Source organism: Varroa destructor, unplaced genomic scaffold (genome assembly GCF_002443255.2).
Source record: "Varroa destructor unplaced genomic scaffold, Vdes_3.0 BEIS01000005.1, whole genome shotgun sequence".
NCBI classification, from domain to species: Eukaryota; Metazoa; Arthropoda; class Arachnida; order Mesostigmata; family Varroidae; genus Varroa; species Varroa destructor.
The window spans coordinates 33,510,639-33,533,626 of record NW_019211458.1 but is presented as its reverse complement, the minus strand read 5'-3'; the positions used below and the strand labels follow the sequence as shown (position 1 = coordinate 33,533,626).

The 22,988-nt window shown below is 38.7% G+C and overlaps 1 protein-coding gene and 1 long non-coding RNA gene across 9 annotated transcripts in view; one reads left to right on the top strand and one right to left on the bottom strand.

The window, feature by feature from the left end:
* The window catches only part of LOC111250760 (uncharacterized), a 52,108-nt gene that overhangs the window by 11,780 nt on the left and 17,340 nt on the right, over positions 1-22,988 (top strand). For 2 of the 6 annotated variants that reach the window (XM_086989443.1, XM_086989446.1), the window contains exons 1-16: positions 3,034-3,220; positions 6,437-6,662; positions 9,044-9,141; positions 11,737-11,858; positions 12,170-12,255; positions 12,704-12,831; positions 13,198-13,329; positions 13,831-13,934; positions 14,514-14,754; positions 15,456-15,670; positions 16,052-16,222; positions 17,233-17,389; positions 18,374-18,603; positions 19,327-19,481; positions 20,356-20,577; positions 22,380-22,494. In XM_086989443.1, the coding sequence (XP_086845569.1) occupies positions 3,034-3,220; positions 6,437-6,662; positions 9,044-9,141; positions 11,737-11,858; positions 12,170-12,255; positions 12,704-12,831; positions 13,198-13,329; positions 13,831-13,934; positions 14,514-14,754; positions 15,456-15,670; positions 16,052-16,222; positions 17,233-17,389; positions 18,374-18,603; positions 19,327-19,481; positions 20,356-20,577; positions 22,380-22,494 (2,589 nt within the window). Of the gene's footprint in view, positions 1-2,604; positions 2,736-2,989; positions 3,221-6,436; positions 6,663-9,043; positions 9,142-11,736; positions 11,859-12,169; positions 12,256-12,703; positions 12,832-13,197; positions 13,330-13,830; positions 13,935-14,513; positions 14,755-15,455; positions 15,671-16,051; positions 16,223-17,232; positions 17,390-18,373; positions 18,604-19,326; positions 19,482-20,355; positions 20,578-22,379; positions 22,495-22,988 lie in introns of those variants that run through there. The other 4 variants (XM_086989445.1, XM_086989444.1, XM_086989447.1 and 1 more) reach the window with 4 other exon arrangements.
* Positions 208-22,679, bottom strand: LOC147755592 (uncharacterized). Of its 3 annotated transcripts, none has more exons than XR_015327880.1 (6): positions 22,577-22,679; positions 20,635-20,831; positions 16,012-18,623; positions 15,488-15,651; positions 2,231-6,622; positions 208-2,081 (listed from the first exon to the last, which is right to left on the bottom strand). It is a non-coding gene; the product is annotated as an uncharacterized LOC147755592 (long non-coding RNA). The 3 variants fall into 3 exon arrangements; XR_015327881.1 differs by having other exon boundaries at positions 6,499-6,622; XR_015327879.1 differs by lacking the exon at positions 208-2,081 and having other exon boundaries at positions 6,484-6,622; positions 16,012-16,181.

Below are 22,988 nucleotides of genomic sequence, written 5' to 3'. Positions count from 1 at the left end.
ATATTTCGGGAATCGTTTCCACACAAATGCTGAGTTTTATTTACTATTTGCGTTTATTTATAATCGCTTATTTCGACAACTGTCGGGCGCGCTAATGATGTATTGATAACAGTGTGAAATTATTGCTACAACCCCATTATAACTGACCCTAGCAGCTCCAACTACAAGAAAGGAAAGATCGGTACGAATTAAATTTGAGTCGGACTGTTTTTTTTTTATTTATTTATTTACTTTTTTTCCCGCTTCATCAACTGAATCTTTATACTTGGCGAACTGTACTTTTTAACCCAGGACCTCAATATGTTTCCAGCTCTTTCACAGAGGCAGAGGAGGCCTAATAATTCTAGAACATTCGTGGGTGGGGACATTTTTTTTTAGGCTAATTTCGAACTTGTTGCATTCATTCGTCATACTAAAACCTGAGTATACGATTGGCATCGAATGAACTTTTCATACCTTAAACTTCGAATCGGGTCCAAGATGTTTGATTTGTGTGAATAACCTCTTGAGTCTGTTGACAAGACAAGCTTTTGTTGCGGCATCGTTAGATGGACTGATACTCGTGTCGAACTCGTAACATCGAGATTGAAAGAAGAGATCAAATAAATGTCGGGCACGCAAATGTAGACCTTTAAGTGTATGTATTAATGACAGTACTTTGTATGTTTCGACTTTTGAATAAACGTTCGGAAGGTCTACGACAAAAGCAATTTTTCGTCATTCAAAGTAGTAAAAAAAATCTAATTTGACGGGGGTACTAAGTAATTTTACAAAGTTCCCTTGTAGGTCCATCAAAAGATCCGCACACGACCTCTTCTCATTTAGCCTTTGCCGTATTATCATCACTGCAGCCGTAAATTAAACAGTAGATGTATCCTTACCCTAAACTCGAGTGCCATAAAATTGTTCTAATTTACGTTTTGGTTTTCGGATATGAAACCGAGACTTTTAAAAAGATTTTTTTGAACTCCCGGTTCAAGTCGAGAAAGAAGTCTTTGTTTAGATATATTTTACTAGACTACTAAACAACGGGTATGTATATATATATATATACAACATCCCCTTAAGGCAATTGCTCAAGGGAATGCTATAAAAGGTCAATTTATTTTCTCAACTATTTTCTCTATTAGATTTCCCACTATTCTTCGCCATAGCTTACTTCATTTCACACATTCCTCGTAATAATATATTGTGTTTAACAATACCCCATTAATGCGAGGCTGTTTTGGCGTATAGCCTCTTTGAAGTAAGCGTTTACTAATTACAACCTGAAGGCTCCACAGTTTTCTCTAAACATTCTATCAATAATAGTAATTATAGCATCTGATTCGAGATCATACCTATGATTTAAGTTGTAAGTAAACAATTAATTCTGTTGTCAGACTTCGCCAGAGTATCTACTAGATTGTGTTTAATATACTCAACGTCTGCAGAGTCTTCGAAGTTTTCAGATTCGAAATAGGCTGTCCTAATTATACATTAAGAGATGCAAGGTTACGGCTACTAGTATCTAGTTTTCTAGTATCTAGGCTACTAGTTTTCACATTAGTAGATGATGCCTCGGATGCTTGGCATGAAATTTTGTATCTTTTTCCTCTTGATATTGAGTAGACAATAAATTTTCAAGTGTAAACCATCGTGACCTTTGCAAGTTATGGGAGATTTATCACAACCTTTATGCTTTCTCAGTTTGGTTTGGAGCAGCGATTTATATTTGACGAAATGGTTTTCAATAGAATGTTTTACGTGCGCGTTTAATAGTGTACATGTAGCATCGGCATAGTAAATCTAAATATTTTAAGCTACTTGAGCTATATTTTTATGTTGCAATTTTTCTAAGCCACATGTCTGAATAACACGTTCTACGCACTTTTCCGTCATGGTCTCATAACTCACAACGACAGTGGACTTTACACGTATAGTCAGCGTACTATTCAAACAACGTCTACACTTTGCACCAACGGAAACGCTGCGCCGAAAATTCATCTACAAATCTTGACTAAACAGCTTCTTTCGGTACGTCACAATTCCGGCAGGACTCATCTGGCCCAGGGTCTAGCAGCAATATGGGAACACTGTGCCTGTCAAAACAAAATTAGTTAAGAAATTATATGATAAAGTGGGCTTTGCCTTCGCCAAATAGATCCGCTTCCTCATTATGTCCATCGTTCCCTATTATGTCCATTCGTAGGGTCACATAAAACTATTAGTGCATTAGATTCTGTATTACATTTACGATGACCCCGTCTGATTTTGTATTGGCGTGGTCAATAACGTCTGTTGCTTTCGAACGAATAAGAGTAGTTCCTCGAGCTGGAGTTGAATCAGCAGCAATAACTGTAGTTAGTACGTACAAACAACATTATTCTTAGATGGGTATTGAAAGATACTGCCTAAGATTAGTCAACGAGGGCAACGCATCGTGCGATTAATGCGAATCCTAGGAAAACTGTATCCATCTCTCCCGTCTAGCCTAGATTAGGGAAAATTTCCCTGGCAAGAAGGTAACAACCGACCATCGTTGCCAATGAGGGGCTTGGTTAATGCTCATGACTATCAATTGTTATCACCTACAAAGTTTTGATGGTTATATTCTCACGTTGCGCATGCTGTTTCGCTTGTTAGAGAATTTCTGTTTAAGGTTTGAATGCTTCCTAATACAGGAGCAGTAAACAAGCAAACCAATCTAATATTTAAATGGGTTCGTCCCAATCAACCGAGAATAAACTACATAGGTAAGTGTATAAACGGTTAAATCACTAAGGTCATTACGTATTTTCGTGCCGTTGCTCCTACTTGTGCCTAGGCTGCCAACACACAACTCAAACCACCTATCGTCAACTGAAGGTTTGACGAAATATAAGCCCCTTCAATGTTACCTAGCGCATTGTCATTATTATCAGAATCTCTCAACCTTGCGAAACGCGTCACAGGTTGAACGCGTTTGCTAAACGTTGACCCTTCGAAATTTGGTATCCTCTGCTCTGAGCTTTCAGAAGTGGCTGGGAAGCTTGCTGGCTATGTGCGGTCAAGATGTCCCTCTTTTTAACGATGGGTCGCGAGATTCGGACGCCGACGATGCGATACATAAGAAATATTAGGTGCGCTTTTCCAGACCAGACCCCAGTGATTGCTATCGCCGCGTTAGTCGTTGGCACTGTACAGTCAGCAACAACTTCAAATGGTGTAACCGCACCGGTTAAGGAAATGCCATACCATGGTAAGTACGCAGACCTTTCACGAACTGGGAGATTTATTTATATCTAGCTCTCTCTATATAGCTACGATTTCGGCACGCCCCACCCAATAGCATTTGATTAGACTGTAACATTTTACCTAGGAAGTTTTCATTTATAAAAGATGGCTTGCAAAACGACCAGTCTCTTTGTAGCAGATTATTGATATCTAACATTTCCCATTAATATGATAAGGCTCTTAACTTACAAGTGCAGTGTTAAAACAACATCGCCTTGCTTGCGTTTGGTGACCCGGTCAAAAAAAGTATAGTACTAGTTCGGGTCTTGAATCATCCAATGCGAGTTTTACAGCCGATTCAATTCCACGATTTAGTAACGGTACGGCCATGTTAACTTATTTCCACATCCAGCTGGACCGTTCAAGCGATCAACTTGACTATATTCATGCAGAAATACATTAAAATAGACACACTACGAAATCATTGCAGCTATAATAATCAATGAAGAACTGTTTCAAGAGTAGAAGACTAGAAGAATCGGGGATGTAAATATGTAATCGTGTTGGCTAATCCAACTTTTGTGGCCAACAGCGTTAATTTGTTTTTAACTTTCATTGTGTGCATAAATGATTGTGTACTGAAAGCTTGTAACTGCTCGTTTAGTTATACGAAAATACTGAAAATTGTGTAAATATTCAATAAGGTAAATATTCATACTGCTACACGAGATAAGTTCTCCCCATTCTGTCTTCAAGCCGCTTCAATCAACTGTCCCACATTGTATCTCCTGTGTCTGTTCCGCCCATGTACATAGTAAAAATATTAATTTTAATTTCAGCCTTGCATTTAAATTGTTTCTGATGAGGCTCTTAAAGACGCTTCTTCCGCAGCCATCCAACTTGTCAGGGCTATTGTCTTTCGTTCTACCTTTCTACCGCCTCGTCTCCCGGCAGTTGTTTTTTATTTCGAGCAAAAACATCGAAGTAATAGAGTATCGACAAGTTTCGTGAAGAAAAATAAAGACAACTAATGAAATGTCTTTGATACACGGACTTTTAGCAACCGTTGCGATCACACCAGACCTATTTCTTGCTATTGTCTGCATATGAACTTCGTCAAACTGTAGTAAAATGAGCAAATCTACAAATAGAGATAAACGATTTAAGCGACATTAAAGTAAACAATTTAAAACACAACGTTCTATTACCTAGAGCTTGAATAGTTTCCAATCATTGTCAATCAAAAATCACTGCCAACTTTGACTGTAGAGTGAGAACTTTATCTTGAAGGACTTCAATGTTGCCCACTATGATATTAGCTGCAATTCTAACTTTAAGATGTTCGTATAGATTTCATTTGAGCATCACCCATCCCGTGTTTGTTCCATACATACATACATACATACACGTGAAGCAACACTGTAACTGTTTTTGTAACTGAACCGAAGAAGAAGCTTAAAATAATTATAATTGAGCTTTTTTTAGAGATTGTGCATTTCGTTATATTATGAGCCTTTCTGTACCCTAAAGATAGAGCTCAGGTCGCGATAGGGCCGGCTACGTGCATTCCGGTCCTTCGGCATGGTGATTGACTGCCGTTTATCCAAGGCTATCTGCTGCCCTAGAATTTGCGCGTAAAATGCGAACGAAGAAAGAATAAATATCTAAATCTCGAGCGTAGCATAGAAGTATAATTTCAAGTGTACCCTCACACGTCCCATAAATCTATTGCATATCATTCACAGCCGATATTTTCGAGAAACAGGGTTCATCTGCAACAATTTTTGTTACAAGGGCGCTTCTCCGGAACTCCTCGGGATGCTTCTGATGACAAACGTTGACGCCATCTAAACTCGTGACAAATTTGACACGAAGCTTGATTTCGTACAGGAGTGATTGATAATCATCGGCAGGAACTAGTAAAGCTCCCTCTCTGTATAGTCAAACGGGATCAATAGGAGCAGCGAGTATCGATAGGTGTCGCACAAGGAGAAATACTCATTTTACGACGTCGTTCACCGCAGTGGCCGCAGAGTCACCGATGAGCTGTTCTAACTTTCATTGCATAAAACGGAACATCGAATCTACAGCATCGATCCGACCTATGCAATTATTAATCGTACTCGTTATTGATCTAAACAATATTGGGTATTCGAACGTCGGAAAGTACGCCAACAGTCAAACGAAGTCTGTCGAAATATACGATTTATGCTTGCGGTCTGCTGGAACAGTCATAGATGCAATCGTTCAGGCTAGTAATCAATCACAAATTAAGCTGACATAACCGATATTCTTTGTTCCAGTATTTATAGGCCTATCTTCCGGTTGATTTGTTCTAAGTCGAGTCATACGAGACGTCGAATTATATCGAAAGTCCGAGGGCGCTTCAGGCGTTAGCAGCGGGAAGAATACCTGGATACGTGTACTCTGTACTCGAGAGAAAATCAGCCAATATCCGCAATGCGTTACCATAACAGTAGCTTTGATCTTCGATCACGTGCGTCCAGTGATCATAGAATGAAGTAGCGGCTTAATATACTGGTGCCATCGAAGGATCTGTTTGGTCCCGGCAACGAAGAATGCATGGCTACACGATGTACAGCTGATTCGGCACCGTTAGAACGAACCTAGAGGTCATGTGAAGGCTACTCAGAGGCACAGTAGGAAATATCTTGAAAATGACGTTTTTAGAAATAGTAATTTTTAAAATTACAAGTGAACATGTCCGAGATACACATTACGCCAATACCAACTCGTAGTTTTATGTGCTATTTGATCTCTTTTCGAACACTAGAGATCGTTGTTGTACAACATTGACGTTTCGTTAAGTGTATTGAATAAGATACGCGACATTTTAACAGAATGATTAATGTTCTCGTGTTAAAACTTGTCCTGGTTCATTGCGGATTGAAAACAGAACACGTGTGTACACGGCGTCATTTACATAGAATGACATTGTTAGACCTTGCCTTCCTGCGATTAACGTAGAGATATATTTTCAAATTTTTGTTAATATACACATAATGTATACAGCGCCGCCTTTTAAAAATTACTAGATTTCAATGACCTTTAATGTTATCACTGCCCAAAAGCTACAATGCTATCGAGAGGTTGAACAGCTTCATAATTATCAGTAATTGATCTGTGAAATTAATGATCCGTGCAAATTGATCAGCAATCTCTGCACGATACTATGATTTATACATGGATAAAATGGCTCATTGAAATACTTATTTTTTAGGTACAGACAGTTGGACTTGGTGTCCATTCAACGTGCACTATATTCAACAGATGGAGACGTACGCGAAAGCTGATGAGAGATGCAGACGAGCGGGGGGTTCGCTTCCCAGGCGAAGTCTCGATCAGATAATATGTCTTGTTCGATTCTTTGATGATAGCGGACAGCCCGAACTGGCATCGCACTTTTCTGGTGGGGAAAAGAGTAACATTAGGAAGCATCTAGATGAGTAAGTAGAGTGAAGTTGATTTGACTAAGCGAACAGAATATTACCTCATTATTTTCTATTTGTACGGCCACATTGACTCACTGATCCAGACTATTTCAGGCCATTTTTTAGCCCTTTTAATTTAGGCTAAACGAGGCAAGGATCCCTTGGCATCTTAAGCTGAAAACTAGTTACACGAACTATATACGTAAACAGAGCTTGAACGTTGCACGTAAATCTCTGAGAGAGTCCCTGCAAATAGATGGTTTTTTCAATGGTACCATGTTAACATTGAGCTCTGCCTCAAGACAATACCAACTGCTTTATGACAGATATAACCCAGAAAAATGAGTGAATTGCTGATAGCAACTGTTGCACAGGAGACACCTAACTTTATCGTTCGATGTCTAACTGAAATAAGCTTAGCGAATATAAATTGTACGCAATATCGACCAAATAATGTAATAAAAAAAAAATTTATTTATACCCACTTATTTGGCTTTAGGATAGTTTTAAAAATGATATAGATCCATCAAGGCACTTTTGTCCCGTTCTGTTCCCGTATGTACACATATCGAATCAAATAAAGCTACCTAAAAATCTCACGCATTGTTATGTCTGATCGAAGCGTTTTCTGCACCCGGACTAATGAAAAAAAACACGAAAGTTCCTCATCTGAAAGCTGACCCTCTCTGTTTTCTAATGGTGTCACTATATAGCGACACTCTAACTGCTACACACGTTTTGCAAAACAAAAACTGTTCACTACGACGTCTATGAATATCGTAGCTACTGCGTACAAGTTAGATAGAAACTTGATTTCGTCTTCTTGTATCCAAGGTTATATATACATATATTGTATACAGCGCCGTTACTACTTATCCGATCACAACGACGTTGTTGTGATCATTTTCTTCGTAATTATACGTGAGCTCGTATAGAAATTTCTAAAGAACAAAAAAATCACGGAAAAGCAGCGGACTCCGATGGCTAGAATAACAATCGCGACGAGGGTATTGAGTGGGTTGGAATATCGACGTATGTAGTTACCGACGTAATCCACGAGGGGAAGACTTTAGGTATATCTGTCATCGAGAACAATAGGAGAGATGGGAGACGGGGTCATCCTGAAGACGCAACAAAAACACGAACTTGTAACACGGTCTCAACTACGTTCCCTTCCTATCCTTCGACATCGTATCGAAATAGGTAATCATCTTTGCTATAATCTAGCTAAAAATATCCGCTAGATTCTCCACGCGCTTTACAAATGGGCTAGGTAGCTCTAAGATGCTTTTCAGTTAGATCGCATTTCGAGTAGTGATGCTCAACACGTTTTCGGCCGAAGGATTTATGTGTAACCCAACAAGTCGAACGCCCAAACTAAATGACTGTGTGGGCCGTAATTTGTATTTACGCTGAAAGAGCCCTACATATTTGAGAACGATAATAGAATGAGGTCATTTTGACAAACCAATTCCTGAGACTGGCCCCGCATGACAAGTCACCATGCCCTATGGCAGTGTGTCTTAAATGCTTACCGCTGATGGCGTTGACATTCTGCTATGGCCTGGATCATTCGTACGACTTGAATCCGAAACATATGGCATTATGCCAAAGGCTGAGTCGAAGCGGAACAGGAGATCACTTACATTCTACAACATGAGAATACAATGCTACAAATGTGGGCCTAGGACTTGGGCGCTACGGAGATGCCGCACTGAGTTGTAGCAGTAATCCAGGCGGACGTTGAGATACCAAATACGGGCCTCAGTAAGTGCTTTCCCTTCCACAGCTGTTTAAGAATACTGTTCAATCTTGTTACATACATTATTATCAAAAAACAGAGCGCGCCGGCTTTCGCGTAAACAAAGACCGTGCGCATATGTTTAGTTTAGATGCGAAACGGTCATCGTATACATCTGTACATACAATTCTGCACGAATATCACGTTTTAGAGAACCAGTACTTAATTCTAAGCTAAAGTGTCTTGATATTTGAATGCAAAAGTTCCTATGGTGACGTAGGGGCATTTAGTTATTTAGTAAATAGGTTAGTGTATTAAAATCATCTTAAAATAACGCCAATTTGACGTTGCTGAGAGTCATTACAAGCAAAAGGTCATCATTCTGAGTTATTCTAATTTTGCCTTCGTAGATTTGAGATAATTGTATTGTGGAACCCTAGAAACGTATGTTACATTGTTAATGTAAAACTAAGATTTCCTGTTGTTTATGGGAGACGCTTTCTGCAGCTCGGTTCAGAGTGAACTCTAATGGTGCTGGATATTATCTCGACAATGTAATCCGCTTATAGAGAATATCGTTCGTGCAATCCATCTGACGTGGTTTCGAAGGAGCAGCATGGCAAACCATTCTATAAGTCTCCATTTCACATTTCAGACTCGATCGCATTTGGTTTTTGCACGATAACGAACATAAGCAGCATGTCAAGCGGACCTCAAGCGATGAGAAGAGGCAGGTTGCATGCACCACCCCAGGTGCGTTGTGTTTCTTTATTCACGAATCTCTAAAACCCAAAAAATATTTGTTTACAATGATCTCTTCTACAAAAAATAGTCTAGATTTTACGAATTAGCAAAAAAATACACGGTCCATTCATATGAGCGAACCTTTATCGAAAAGTATATTTCCTGAACAGTTTCTTCTACAAACTACTATTGAAATCTAAAACTTGAAAACCCTCTATTGCAAAATTGAGTCTCGCCTCTACAAAGCATTTTTCATCACTGAGGTTTGAAGGCAAAGAAGCTAATTACGAATGTTCTGCAAACTTAGGTAAGCAAACTTCTTACCAACATTATTTTCACAAATAAGTATATCTCATTGTGTGTTTATCCGCTAATTTTTTTTAATATGAAGTGGAAGCAGAATAAAGCATGTATACATATATCAGCCGGGCCTGGATGTCTAGGTCAGGATGACTACGAATTAAATTTCATGAAGAAACTGCTATGGGAACGTATGTAGTTTCGATACAAAGCATTAAACCCTGGAGTATCAAGGCCCCGAAAACATATGTTCGAATCTATCCGAAGTATGAAACCATAAGCCACCACCTAATAGCAGTACTGCAATTGCCACACATGATCATAGCGCGAAAGGGGAACGTTGAAGTTACAAAATGAAGACTTTTATTATGAAATGAAATGACACAGTAATATTTGATGAAATTTTTCGATGTTTATGGATACGGAGATGTCTCGACCACGTGAGTTGCCTTATGCTGCAGTCGCTGAAACTGAATGGAACTTTCAGACTTTACGTATGGTATTGCCATTGAGCATCTCTTTCTGAGGCTGGTTCCCATCATAAAACGGACTGCGTTTGCATTCGCCGCGTGTCCGTAAACCGAATAGGCTACCGCTGTACTTACGATGAAGACTGAAGACGCATATTTTTTTAAGGGGTTAAAAGCTAACACATTACGCAGCCAAGATTTCACTGCTCAAGTTTTATCTCGTATTATCTCATCAAACCCTAGACCAATACAAATTCTACTGTTACTTCGAGGCGAAAGTTCTAACTGCAGTTGACTAATTGAACTGTGTGACAAAAGTTGTGCTCATTTCTTTCCAATCGCGATGCGGTTATGGAAACAAATTTGTTTGCCATGTCAAATATCGCGTACCAAAGTTATTAAATAGTATCGGATCGTCGCTTAAGTTCAGTCCGGAACTGTATTTAAGTTTGAATAAGAACCCTTTTTTTGCCCGGATAATTTCAATCAGTGATGTATTGGCCGTTATCAATGATAACCCCTGCCCATTATTCAGGCTGTATTCCAATTCCATTTTGACGAAAGTGGGCGTATTAATTTGTGATAAACTGATCAGTATAGTGCTCTTTCTAAAGATACAAGGTTCCTTCCATTAAAGTAGTACTGCGAGCTTTGCAAATGATAACAATCAGAAAAAGCAAGGTCGGGACTATAAGATGGGTGAGATCAATCAACCTATTTAATGTTTTTACAGAATTTTATTTCGAAAAAAGCACTTTTTGAACCTTCTTTTAGGCAAAAATTCACAATTTCTAACGGGTCTCTAAAGATGTGTGAGACACTTCGTTGGCAAGATGAAACATTACTTTCCCACTTTTCGCTATATCTGGGCGCTTTTCTTCGATTCCTGGCCTTACACAGTCGAGCTGTTCAGTTTTGGACCAAGCTAACGTCTTGGGTGTTTAAGAAAAGCAGCCCCACCAGACGGAGCGTACTACCTTCTTTGAATAGAGTCCGGCCTTAGTTCTTGTTTGAAAGGTACTTGCCCGTTTTTGATGCCGCACGGTGATCTACTTTGGGTGACCTTACCATAGACAGTTCACTTTTTATTTCCGCCCGCCCTATCTACGCAAGAAAGGGATTATCTCGTTTTAATTTTGGATGATGATTGGCCGTACAAACACGACTCATTAGCTGGTGAGCGGTCCGTTCATGAGGAATCCAAATGTTGTTCCGATTCACGTAATTTCAGCTCGTAGATATTTTTGAAGAGTTCGCCAGCAACAACTCTGGGCCATTCGGGTCCTGATTGATTTCAGTGAAAATTTCAACATCCTCATAATGAGAGGATCGACATGGATATGCCTTATTTTCAATAGATTTTGAACAAGCGACCCAATTGCTGACCCTGATTACGACACTGGGTCTATGTATCGCACAGATTTTCTCACGAGTTCGGGTTGCACTCAATTTTTTTTAAGAAGCAAAGCTTTGAAGAGAATACACTTCTGACATCACCGTCTTTGCAAGTTTATACAGCTTCACTTAAATGTGTAACTGAATGGAACATGGCGCAGAAGGGCGACCCAAGATAGCTCTATAGATAGCACGAGCAAACGCGTCTTCTTGCTTGCCTAATTTTGTCTGTGACGCCAAGATTTGAAACGCTTCGAAGTCTAGAACGAACCCATAGAACGACGGAATAATTTATTGGGCAAGATTTAAATAGGCAGTTCTCGAAGTAACAGTAAATATCACCACTGCATATACTTGCGTATGTTCTATTCAGACTAGACCAATGTACTATTACGTTTTAACATTTCATTTGTTCTTTGTTTATAAATCTTCATTTTAGTCTCATCTAAACCGGGCGCCTGTAATTTTTCGGTAATCGTTCACTACGATCTGCTCTCTTTTGTCAATGCGCAGAACCGATGTGCTGGCAACAATTCTAGACTACCTTTTCGAGCAGCGAAGGTTTGTGATTTTATCCATTCGATGTATTTAATTTATGTCAGGTATTTGCATTGCTATTGTTACTATGGGACAGGATAATCTTTTTTATGTTCGATCGTATATGCTTCCAATACGCACAAAAATAGGTCAGTCGTAACCCACGTAAATTAATTAATCTGCAACAGATAAAGCGGACAGTTGTCACATAATTTAGTTGTACGGTAATAGTAGCTCGTGGGAAAGTAGAATGCGCTATTTCCGTTCGGGATTCAGTTCGAGCGATCTATCAATGATTAGTGTGTTAGAAATAAATAGGATGCCTCGAATTTCAGGACGAAGTTCAGTGCTTTAAGGACCACTTCCCGGATATCAACTTGACGTGGTTTGAGGGTCGAAGACCTGATCTCTTTGAGACTCGGTAGGTATGGCTGGTTGTTGCATTGCGTTTTTCCTTACATTTTTTTAAAAAGCCATTTCCTTCCGGTTTGATTAATGAGTGGTACACTAGACAACTTTAACTGAGCTGAAAGTTTGTTTCTGCCCATAATCTTGAACAACACCATTCATTCTAGGATGATAATCGTATTATAATCAACCTGACCGGCATCTCCTATAGGAAAGTGGTCTATTGGGTACAAAATGTCAGCCAGGAACGAACGAGTCGGTACACGCGCGTCGACAATGCACAGGCTTATGCATTTTTTTAATGTATGAATGATGCGGAAAGATAGAGCTTTCCGAAAATGAAGTAGTACCCTATTTTAAGATCGTAAAATTATGATCCATTAGAAAAAAAGTTTTATGACCTTTTTTTTTTGATTTACTAGTGACTTCATCGCAATATTTTTCTTTTTAAATTTGGATAGGTCGGGTGATCGCTGCTCATTGAGTAATCCCTCTTTGGAAAAATCATGCCCCGAAGATCTTCGTTTTATATGCATCTCGCAGAGGTGGAAGCCCGACCCTAGTGTACCGCAATTTCCTATCGTACAAGGTACATGATCTATTTAATTGATTTACAACGTATCGAATATGGACATATTTGCGACGCCGATCTGATTTTGCAATAGCAATATTGTTACTGTAGATCCCTCAACATTGTTTCAAATTTGCTTAGAAAGAAAAGAAAAAAAGAGCTATTCAGCAAACTTCTATCAGCCATCCTATATATATATATATATCCATCGAGCCTTCATTGTATGCTTGAGATTTATACCGACTTCATGTTATATACTTAATTGACTACTATATATGTAGCCTACAGTGTTTCTATTAGTGGTCACAACATTTCCTACCTGACTGACAACAAGAATGGTTGCAAGCGTATAAAATGATCGCTTTCTACTCGTGACCATTGCAGAGACAGTGACCAGTGTGAATGATGATGACAAGACTAACAAGTTTGCTACTATCGAAAAGGAACAGCGCTCAAGCTACGAACAGCTCGATCCTTTTGATGAAGATAAACAGTTACCGCCATATAACAGGCCAGGTGGGGGTATGGGCCATTTCAAAATGAACTCACAAAATTCGGGAATTTAAGTTAAGCACTTACCTTACTAAATCTATGTATACGTATTCAAGATCGTCAGCTAACTTTTTTCTGCCGAGCTATGCGTGTCGTCTTTGAACCCGTCTGTAGACAAGTTAAGAACAACATATCAACATGTTTTTTGAAAAGTTTCACGCGCATAGTGTAAACATGTGTCGAAACATTATGTAAGGTATTATTTATTTGTTTTTTTTTTTTTAATTCAAGTTTGCCCTTTACTGACGCTTTATAATGCCTTTCGAGTCTTTTTTTTTTTTTTTTTTGATATTTCAACGTTCAAATTAGCACAATTTTGTAAAAAATGTAGATTAAAAATCTTTAGATTTTCAAGAGATGTAGTATTAAATTTTCAAGGCCTCAAATTTAGATCTAACTCGAAGCAAAGCTAGAATTTTTAATAGACAAAAACTAAAATAGATTTTTTCGGGTCTGTGCATCTAGTGAGTTTGAGGGGTTTAGACGGAGACAGCCTCATACTCCCAATCAGAGGCTCTGCGCAGCATGCGCTTGACATCTGCTTTAATAGAACTGAATCAAAGTTGAAGGTAAGATAGTAGTAATTGATGTTTTTCAGTAATAAGGCTAGTTTCTCATTTCGAATAGACTTCAAAATTGATTTTGAATAAAATAAATTTGGCCAATTTGGCTAGGAACAGCCTTGTCCGATGTCCTTTGTACACTCGAACATAAACGCTATATCGACTTGTCACGGCTCTGTGGAATCGCTTTCAGGCCAGGGTTTCACACTAGATGCATTATAATGAATTTCGCCATTTGATAACGTTTTATTTTTTATGGGTTGCCTTCGAGAATCTTCTAAGATCAACCTTGTTCTTGCTTTTTGCGAGCGCGATAAATAATATACTTCTCTCATATAAGCGTTTATCGAACCAAGACAATCTGTATGTATTTAACTTTTCAGCAATTTGAAATTACTGCTACTATTGCTGGTCATATGGGCGTATGTGTGTGTGTCAGTTTTAACCTTTTGAGTCAATCGTACGTTGCACTTTTGGGCCGCCTGGGATAGGTAGTTTAAGAAATGTCGAATTCGATTTATGAAATGTTCTATATCATGTGTTGCTCGAACTTGGGCTATAAACTTAAACCCCTTATAATTACAGGTACTGGATGTGGGACACTCGAAGGAGTTCTATTTGAAGATCGTAGGTTCTATTCCACAGGATTTGATTAAGACACTATCAACAGACCAGAAGGGACAGGAGATGATTTTATGGGCAATGCCTCGCAGAGGGAAGAATCTATCTATCTGTCCGGTTGTCGTTGTTAACCTCGGCAGACGGGAAGTTAAGAAGAGCGTATCGCACTGCACAAATTATTTTACAATTCTTTGTGAAACTCGCAGTAAGTACCAGCAAAGGAAAACACATTTATCCAGTCGTGATACAAATAAGTCAGCAAAAATATGTTGTTTAGTCAATGCTGTTTGCTCCATAAAGATCCACATTAAGCAAGTAAACTAAACCCTCTATTAAAAGCGCGGGTCAGTTAGGCGGAGCCAAGTAATTGCGCTGTTCCGCAGTAGTGTAAAAAACGCGTATGGTCCAGAGGGCTTAAGACACTCAAGGCTGAAGGTCAGCCAAGAGAAAAACATTGAACCTTCCTAGGGTATCACGCTGAGGGTCAGCTCTTTGGGCGTAACGCTGATGCAGACTTAGATGTAATAGTCGAAACATTAATCCAAGCTCTCACGTTTAAAATGTATATAGCAGTTTAAATGAGGTTTTTATTGTTAAAGACTGGTAAATACTCATGCATCCATATAACAAGACGACAGTTCCCATGGGTTTGAGATTTTGAATACGCTTCTCAGTCGTAATAACTATCGATAAGTAGGTTAGACCAAAGACGAGAACCACCATCATTGTTGTTTGATCATATGCGGAAATGCTGAATTCTAAACTTGAGTTAATACCTCTAAGCACATGCCTACTACTATACCTACTTGATTCTTTTACCGTTTCACATGTATATACTTGTATATGAAATGTCAATAGCAAGTAGAAAAAGCTGTTTTTTGTTGTATCTATTACGAAAATAACTAGGCTGTCCGCCTATCAGAGAAGACTATCCAAACCTTTCAATTCCGTGGAGGCGAACTCCTGCGGGGAAGAAGTCCTTCAGATTTTGTTCAAGTATCCGTGCAGACTATACGGGCAGTATTACGAAGATCTGCTCTCCCCAAGGTTATTGGGAGACGTCACATAATGTGTCGTGCATTGCGTCGACCCGTGTAGATGGCTTTAAGCACCGAATCTTCGTAAGTATATTTTTTTAAATTTAATCTAGGCTTAGGTGTTACTGGACAAGTCTGAATATAGCTTATTGCAGTTTAAACCAATATAATTTTATTAATTCAGTGTTTTTTATGCTCTCGATTAGGGCTCGATTCCTGTTATGCATGTACCCTTTACTAAACTCCGCGAATCCAAATAGTCTCTAGTGAATTGCTAGGCCGCTATCAATAGCCTACTTGGACATCGTAAGGACTCGCTTCTATCGTCCCAGAATTGTGGGAGTATTTAAATAGGCTGTATACTTTCAAATAAATGTAATATTGAGCTAGAAAACGTTCCGGTCGATATCTTTCGCTATTGTTACCTCTGGCAGTACGCTCATAGTCCGACTTCAATCCTTTCAGATTCTTAAAAATTTTGATCGCCAGAGTCAGTTTATTCGTGACGAACTGGCAAAGTACGATGATGCCCTGGATATAGTGTTTAACACACGAGAGGAAGTGGCCAAAAATCTCACTGAACTAATCAGTGGACCTGAGGAAGCGGAAAATAAAACCAAAAAATTTATGCAAGAGGTAAATATAGGTATTTATTAATCAGAATGAACAAATGGAGCATGTTACGTACACATTAATGGTTCTTTATACACATAGTTTGTTAAGGGGGATCTAATAAGAGTTTCTGGAGGCGTGGTGGCAATTTTACATTGAAAATGGCTCTGTTTGCCTCTGAATCTTTGGGCATGGTAGCACTAAAACGTTTTAGCAAAATATGAAATTTTTATTAGATATATTTAATTTCACTTCTCATTGGAACTACTTCTTAGCCAACAGTTATTAGAATTAAAAAGATGCAATATCTAAGATAAATAATGGAAAAATGTATAATTACTCATATATATATACATATCGGAGCACCGGCATAAATGCGATCTATTCGAGCGACGTCTTGTTCTGATCTAACAATAGCAATGGGGCACCGCCTAAGATTTGTTCGCACGAGCCATATATATATATATATATATATATATATATATATATATATGTATACAGAGAGAGAATAGTCGGTTTTTTGACCGACTTTCAATTCTGTTTTTTAAAATAGCGTTAAGATCCCTATCGGGCGGCCCAAAGATTCCCCTAACATAATCCTCCTTTCTTTAGTTAAGATAATCGGTAACCCATTTCTCGACTATCCCATATTGCGGGAACCGCCTTCTAACCGGCAAATTTCTATCGATTAATGTAAGTGGTAGTTCAAAGCATCCAAATCTACAAAATCCGCCTTTATTTATATTGTATATGATTTTTATGTATTATCATTTTTTTGGATGATGCTGCCACTGGATATGGTAACAACAAGTAGTCCAAAACACGCGAGACAGGCATACTAAATTTAGAAGCAGTACAGATTTCAGATCGGCGCATTTCTCAAGACGAAAGCATTGAAACAGCTTAAAGAAAAAAATTCTTTCTACGCCTACCATTATCATCATTGTTTTTGAATAAGGCTGAGCAATTATTTATCTATTATTTATTTAGGACCATTTAGAAATACTACGCTGCAATATCTTTCGATTTTGCAGGTAATGCAGACGGTTGTTAACCGCGTAACATCGAGAAAAGATTTTTCTCAGGCGTGCCAAATTGGCCGAGAGTTTCTCATGAGGTTTGGGGAAAAACTGGAAAGAAATCAAACAGTAAGCAGTGACAAGGAGCTTGCACCCGCTTCAAGTAACATCGGTAATTCAGCTTAAATATATTTCAATTATAAATGAAGCTATGATTGATCATACATTTAAGGGAAGATTAAAATCACAACGTCCAAAAAAAGAGAAATGATTGCCTCGGAGAAAAACGTTGCAGACAGCGAACATTGTCGTTCTGGGTATAAGCGCGTGCTATTCTATGCCGATATATGCAAAAACAGATTCGGTGGTGTAATCAGCTCTTTGCTTGCATAGAATATAAAGAAACAAGTCAATATCTTGGCGAACCTTACGACCGACGATCAGTAAACTTCGGATTGCTTCGGATCTAGACCTTTATTTCGCATTATTGTCATATTTTCATGTATAATAATCGTCCAACGTCAGAAGAAATAAGATATTATCAACTTTAGTCACACCTAAATTGCAGGTTCAGATTTTTCGGACCTTCGACTCCACAACTTTGGCTCTCTTTTGAAAGCTCTATAGGGCATTTGTTACTAATACTGATACTAAAGCTAAAACGGGCCAGTTATATCTTTGATGTGCATTTTTTTTCAATAGATGTGTTCATTCGTACGGGTCAGCAACGTCAAGAACCAAAGTATTTCTTATGAGGGAACAAAAAAATATATTTCTGAACTTTTATTTTGTTAGTGTTATATGTGGCAGATACAGACAGCTCATTCACGTGCGACGAATCCGTAACGTAGGAATTTTGAGGTTTGTTGCCTTAAGAGGTATGGCCGAGACCTTCATAATTTTCTAGTTGATTGTAAAGGAATAAATAGTGACCTATGGAGAAAAGCAATGATATAGCAGATATTCAACATTTTTTTTCTAAGACTCTGATTTACACGACGTCAATGAAACTAAGCTGAATGTGTACTTTTAGGTCAGACTAGAACAGCACTTAGAAATTAAGTACTGCTCTAGTAATGTGCATATATGCTTCAAGAGGACGATTCTTGCTTACAAAGTACCTACACGATGGATGCAATCTTCGATTTGCTTTTAGCGTTTGCCCTGACTAAGGTTTCGTTCGGTTCCACTACAACGAGCCAGTTAGAAAAGAGTGCTGCCATACCACGAAGGCTCTTGTCTGAGGTAGCGGGTTCACTCGTGGAGGTGTCTGGCAAATTCGACCCATCGCAGCCCTCTGTCGTTATGGGCCATATTGTTATGGATAAACTTTCTGAAGACGCCATGGCTCCTAGAGGCTCTGAAGCGTTTCCTACACGAGCAATGGTAATTTTTTCCTTGCTACCCTATGTATATAGGAAATTAAGATAGCAAACAGTTATTTTACATGTCTTATAGACAACACTTTAAATGACTTTTGTTTTATCAAAGGCAAAAGGGTTGCTATACACAAATGCACCATACAGGGTGAGCCAAGAGTCCTTTAACATACTTGGCGGACATATATCTGCCAAGTATAACAGTAAGGTGAAGATTCTCAAGCTTTTAGCAGACTTCTATTTCACCCTGTATTCGAAGAAATATTACTCATATTATTATAACACATGTATTTAGTATTCAGCACATTGTTCACAAAAATGTTTAATTTAGCGTACTCGTACCGTAACTCAGCAAGTGAACTTAGTATACTAAGGAGTCCTGGCCGTATTCGTACTTCGTGAAGCAAAACGTTTCCGACAAAACTACTCTTACGGACGCAATGACGCAGCAATTGCATCGTTCTAACCAAAATATAAGAACCAATTGAGTTTTCTATATTTTAACTTAAGAACTAGTTAGCTAACGCATGTTATGATAAAGAATGAGCATAAAAATGATTCTTGCTAGATTGAAGTCTACTTGTTATGGTCATTCGAGAAGACCACTTCGACTTCGTTAAGTTCAAGTTGACGTAAATGGTGATCAATGATTTGAAATAAAAACATTGATTAAAATCGATAGCTTTGTTTCGTTACAATTTAATGCGTTGTCTATCGTGCTCATTTTTAGGTGAACACGCCTGTTGTGGAGTTCTTTATCGCTGAGGGAAGCTTACGCAAGGCCCTGAAGTTCTCTGACTCGAAAATACGAATATCCTTCAAGCATAACCGTGTAAAAAAAGCTCGTGACCAAATGAAATGTGTCTTTTATGACACCGAAAACCTGTTAGTATCCAGCTAAACAAACATCTACCAGCTAATAGCCGCGTTTCCAGTTGCTCAACCGTTGTTCAACGGTTTTCTTTGCATTTTTAACTGGCTGCTTGCACTAGTCAGGAAACACGTCTTTTTTTTTTCTTTATCACGCCTGACGCCTGACGTTGCGACAGGAACAGACCGTAATAGTGCCTAACCCTTGTAGAAAATATCCATAATAAAATTCCATCATCAAAACTCTAGTAGCTCCGTGAAGAAATACAATGGGCAATTTCAATTAATCGTAAATTAGCGCACGCGGATGCACGTTTGTTGCCCGGAATTCATGGTAAAAATGTTTGCGTACATCACGTTGTATATGTGGGGCGCAGGGCAAATGATCGGACTAGACATAGCCCAAATATCTATTTTCTCATTTACTTATTCCGTGCGGTGACGGTATAGTTCGACCCCAAGTTTATATACTCTTAATGGGCAGTAGCAGAAGTCAGGCTGTGTTATGATTCTATTCTTTTTCTCGAAAGCATGCAAAATGATCTGGAACGCATTTACATGGGACACTCAGACGTTTAATTCATTGGTTCCAACATACATGTCTTGAAGATAGAGTATATTTCCTGCGAACTTGCGGAATTTATAATCGCGAAGCACAGGGGTTTTGCTGAGCACCCAATGTAAACGATTACCCAGGAACCCCCAGCTCACAGAATATCTGCGATTATGCTGCTTAATTAGAGTTTGCGGAATATGCCGCTGAGTAATTATGCACATAAATTTGAAAAATGTTCTAATTCGAGGAAATACGTCGATGAGTAAGTAGCTTATTGATTAAACGTGACTCAATATTGGGCCTTTAAACACATACTTTTTGGATGCTTTATAGTGTGTATTCCGGTTACGGTTGTCAGTATGAATCAGAACGATCCACCTCAGAGTTTACGGTCTGCGTGTGTAACCACACAACATCCTACGCAGCACTCCTGCTACCATCGGGTACTCAGCTAAGCCTCGTTCAACTGAAATTTCTCGAGTATATGACGGTGATTGGCATGCCCCTATCGATATTTAGCCTTGCCATCTGTATTGTCATCTTCACATTTGTCAGGTACGTGTATTTCATTCATTGCAATATGTGCTAAATTGATTTAGAAACAAAATGTACCATTTAGAGTCGCGAAGATCAAGCAATAGTTGTCGCAGTCCTGTCGTGCTGAACAAATCCTCATCCAAGTTATGAGTTGGATCCTCTGGATATTTAGGATCAACGATTTATGTGGCCTACAGTTTCTATGGAGCTTCCGGAAAATCTGAGACAGATTTCTATGAAGCAGAGTGAACGATCCATAATAACGATTACGGCTGAAAAGATGTAAAAGTCGTGTGAAAGAACCTCTCTCTATAGCGGTCAAGAGGAGCGCATCTTTCGCCAATCGTACAAATGCTAGATTCTTCGCATGTAGCTTGGTTATGATGTCAGCAAACTGACACATATCAGTATCACATTATTTATAGTCAGTATAAAAAAACGTACTAGAGACAGCAGTTTCGTATCGGAAATGACTCATAAGAGGTGCATACGTGAAGAAGTTTTATCTAAATATCTGTCTTTGCTCAGGTCGACTTCACAATGTTATCTCAATTAATTGCAAGTACCCTGAATATGATCAAAAGGCTTCACAGCGAGAAAGTTATAAGGGATTTTAGATCGAGGGTCAGCTAAGGAAAACTTGACCCTGCATATAGAGTTAACCGAAAAGGTTTCGTATCAAAAAATCCTAAAAATTAACATTCTTATCATTGATCCGTGTTATCAATACGTAATAATTATGCGAGTGTACCACGAGTGTAATTGAGTAGAATAATATAAGTATAATCAGACAAGTTCTTAAGACTTTTTCCCATGGTAACACGTCGGCAAGGAATCGGAACCTTCCGCAACCTACTTTTTCATACCCTTTCGTAATAGAATTAAAAAGCAAACATATGTTCAACTATATAATATGTGCATATGGGTTTTCTCATATATATACTTAAAAGACAAATTGTCGTTTTATAAAACTGTACATTAAAAATTAATACTGAAATTTTCAACTGAACACAGCCTTTACGATGTCTTTGTTCTCTCCAAGAAACTGAATTTGTCTGTCTTCAATTAAATGTAAGAAGAAAATTATTTGTTTATTTCACTTAACTGAAACGAGAAATAATGTTTGCATTATGTTCGCAGTAAACCGCTAACCCCGGTGACAAAGGTTACTCGAAAAAGAAACTCGGTACCGATTAGATAAACGAACGGCAAAATATAATAGTGACCGGCGTGATAGGGTTACAATTTTCCTGGGATTACCTTAGGGAAATATCGTGCAAGACAACTTATTGCCGATAGGTGTTCGGAAAATTTAAACTTGATGGAAAAACTAGGAATCGCCGAAAAGACAGACAGACCGACCGACTGAGCGCAATTACGCCTGTGAAAATGGGGAAGCTATAATCCGACACAAATAACATCAGTCGCCATGTCTGCTCTGAAAACAGTTTGTTTGACGCATCGCTCATAGTCCTTACGGTATGTATACCTGGTTGTTGAATAACAATAAGCAATTTTCCAAGATGGCGCGATGACAACATAGGCATTGATATGCGCGAGTGATGACAAACATCTGCAGTGATTAATATGAATTTTTCAAAAATCTACCACACTTGTCCGGAAGTCCAACAACGTGTTTGTAAGTGGAATAGTTTTTATAAATATAATTTTTCTTCAGTCAAAAATGACTACGAAGAACAGCTTCATAGCCTAATTTTTTTGAGATGTTTCAACAATCGTACCATAAAGGAAAGCAAAGCCTGCCAGTAGGCCACAATTAAAAGTTCGATAATAAGCATAGCCAACTAATGCGTTCACAGGCAGCAGCAGCAGCAGCACGAACAACGAAATATGATTCATCAAAACCTGTGTATCTCTCTGCTGCTCGGCGACGTTCTCCTGCTGGTAGCCAGTTACGGAATAAACAAGTTTCAGGTAAAATATTCACTCAATAACTATATGGATTTGTTAATAAGGACCGATTACAGTACGATAGTAAAATGGTCGGAAGACTTACTTTCTATTCGCTCGAATCTGCAAGCTTGCTTTGAGTAGCTAGCCCTTCTATACGATATAAACACACGTTCGAAGCTAGTCCTCAGGATGACACAGGTCCTTTGCCTACTGGCGGATTTTGGCGCTGGGAGATTTATTTATAGCCGCTATGCAAAAGTTAGGTCAAGAATTATGGATCAGTTAGCTAGATTGATAAGTACCTCCTGGAAACTACTGCTAAGCCTTACATACATCTAGCAAACTCATTCCGTAGAGCAAATAACGCTTGCTTGAGGAAAATTGAATCGAAAGTACGTTTACCCTAGGCGTGACCATATGAAGAAACGATACACTGCCATTTGCGACGATTTACTGGCTCCTAGTATGCCAAATTCTGATTGCCAATTCTCTATAAATGAAAACGTGTTTAGGCT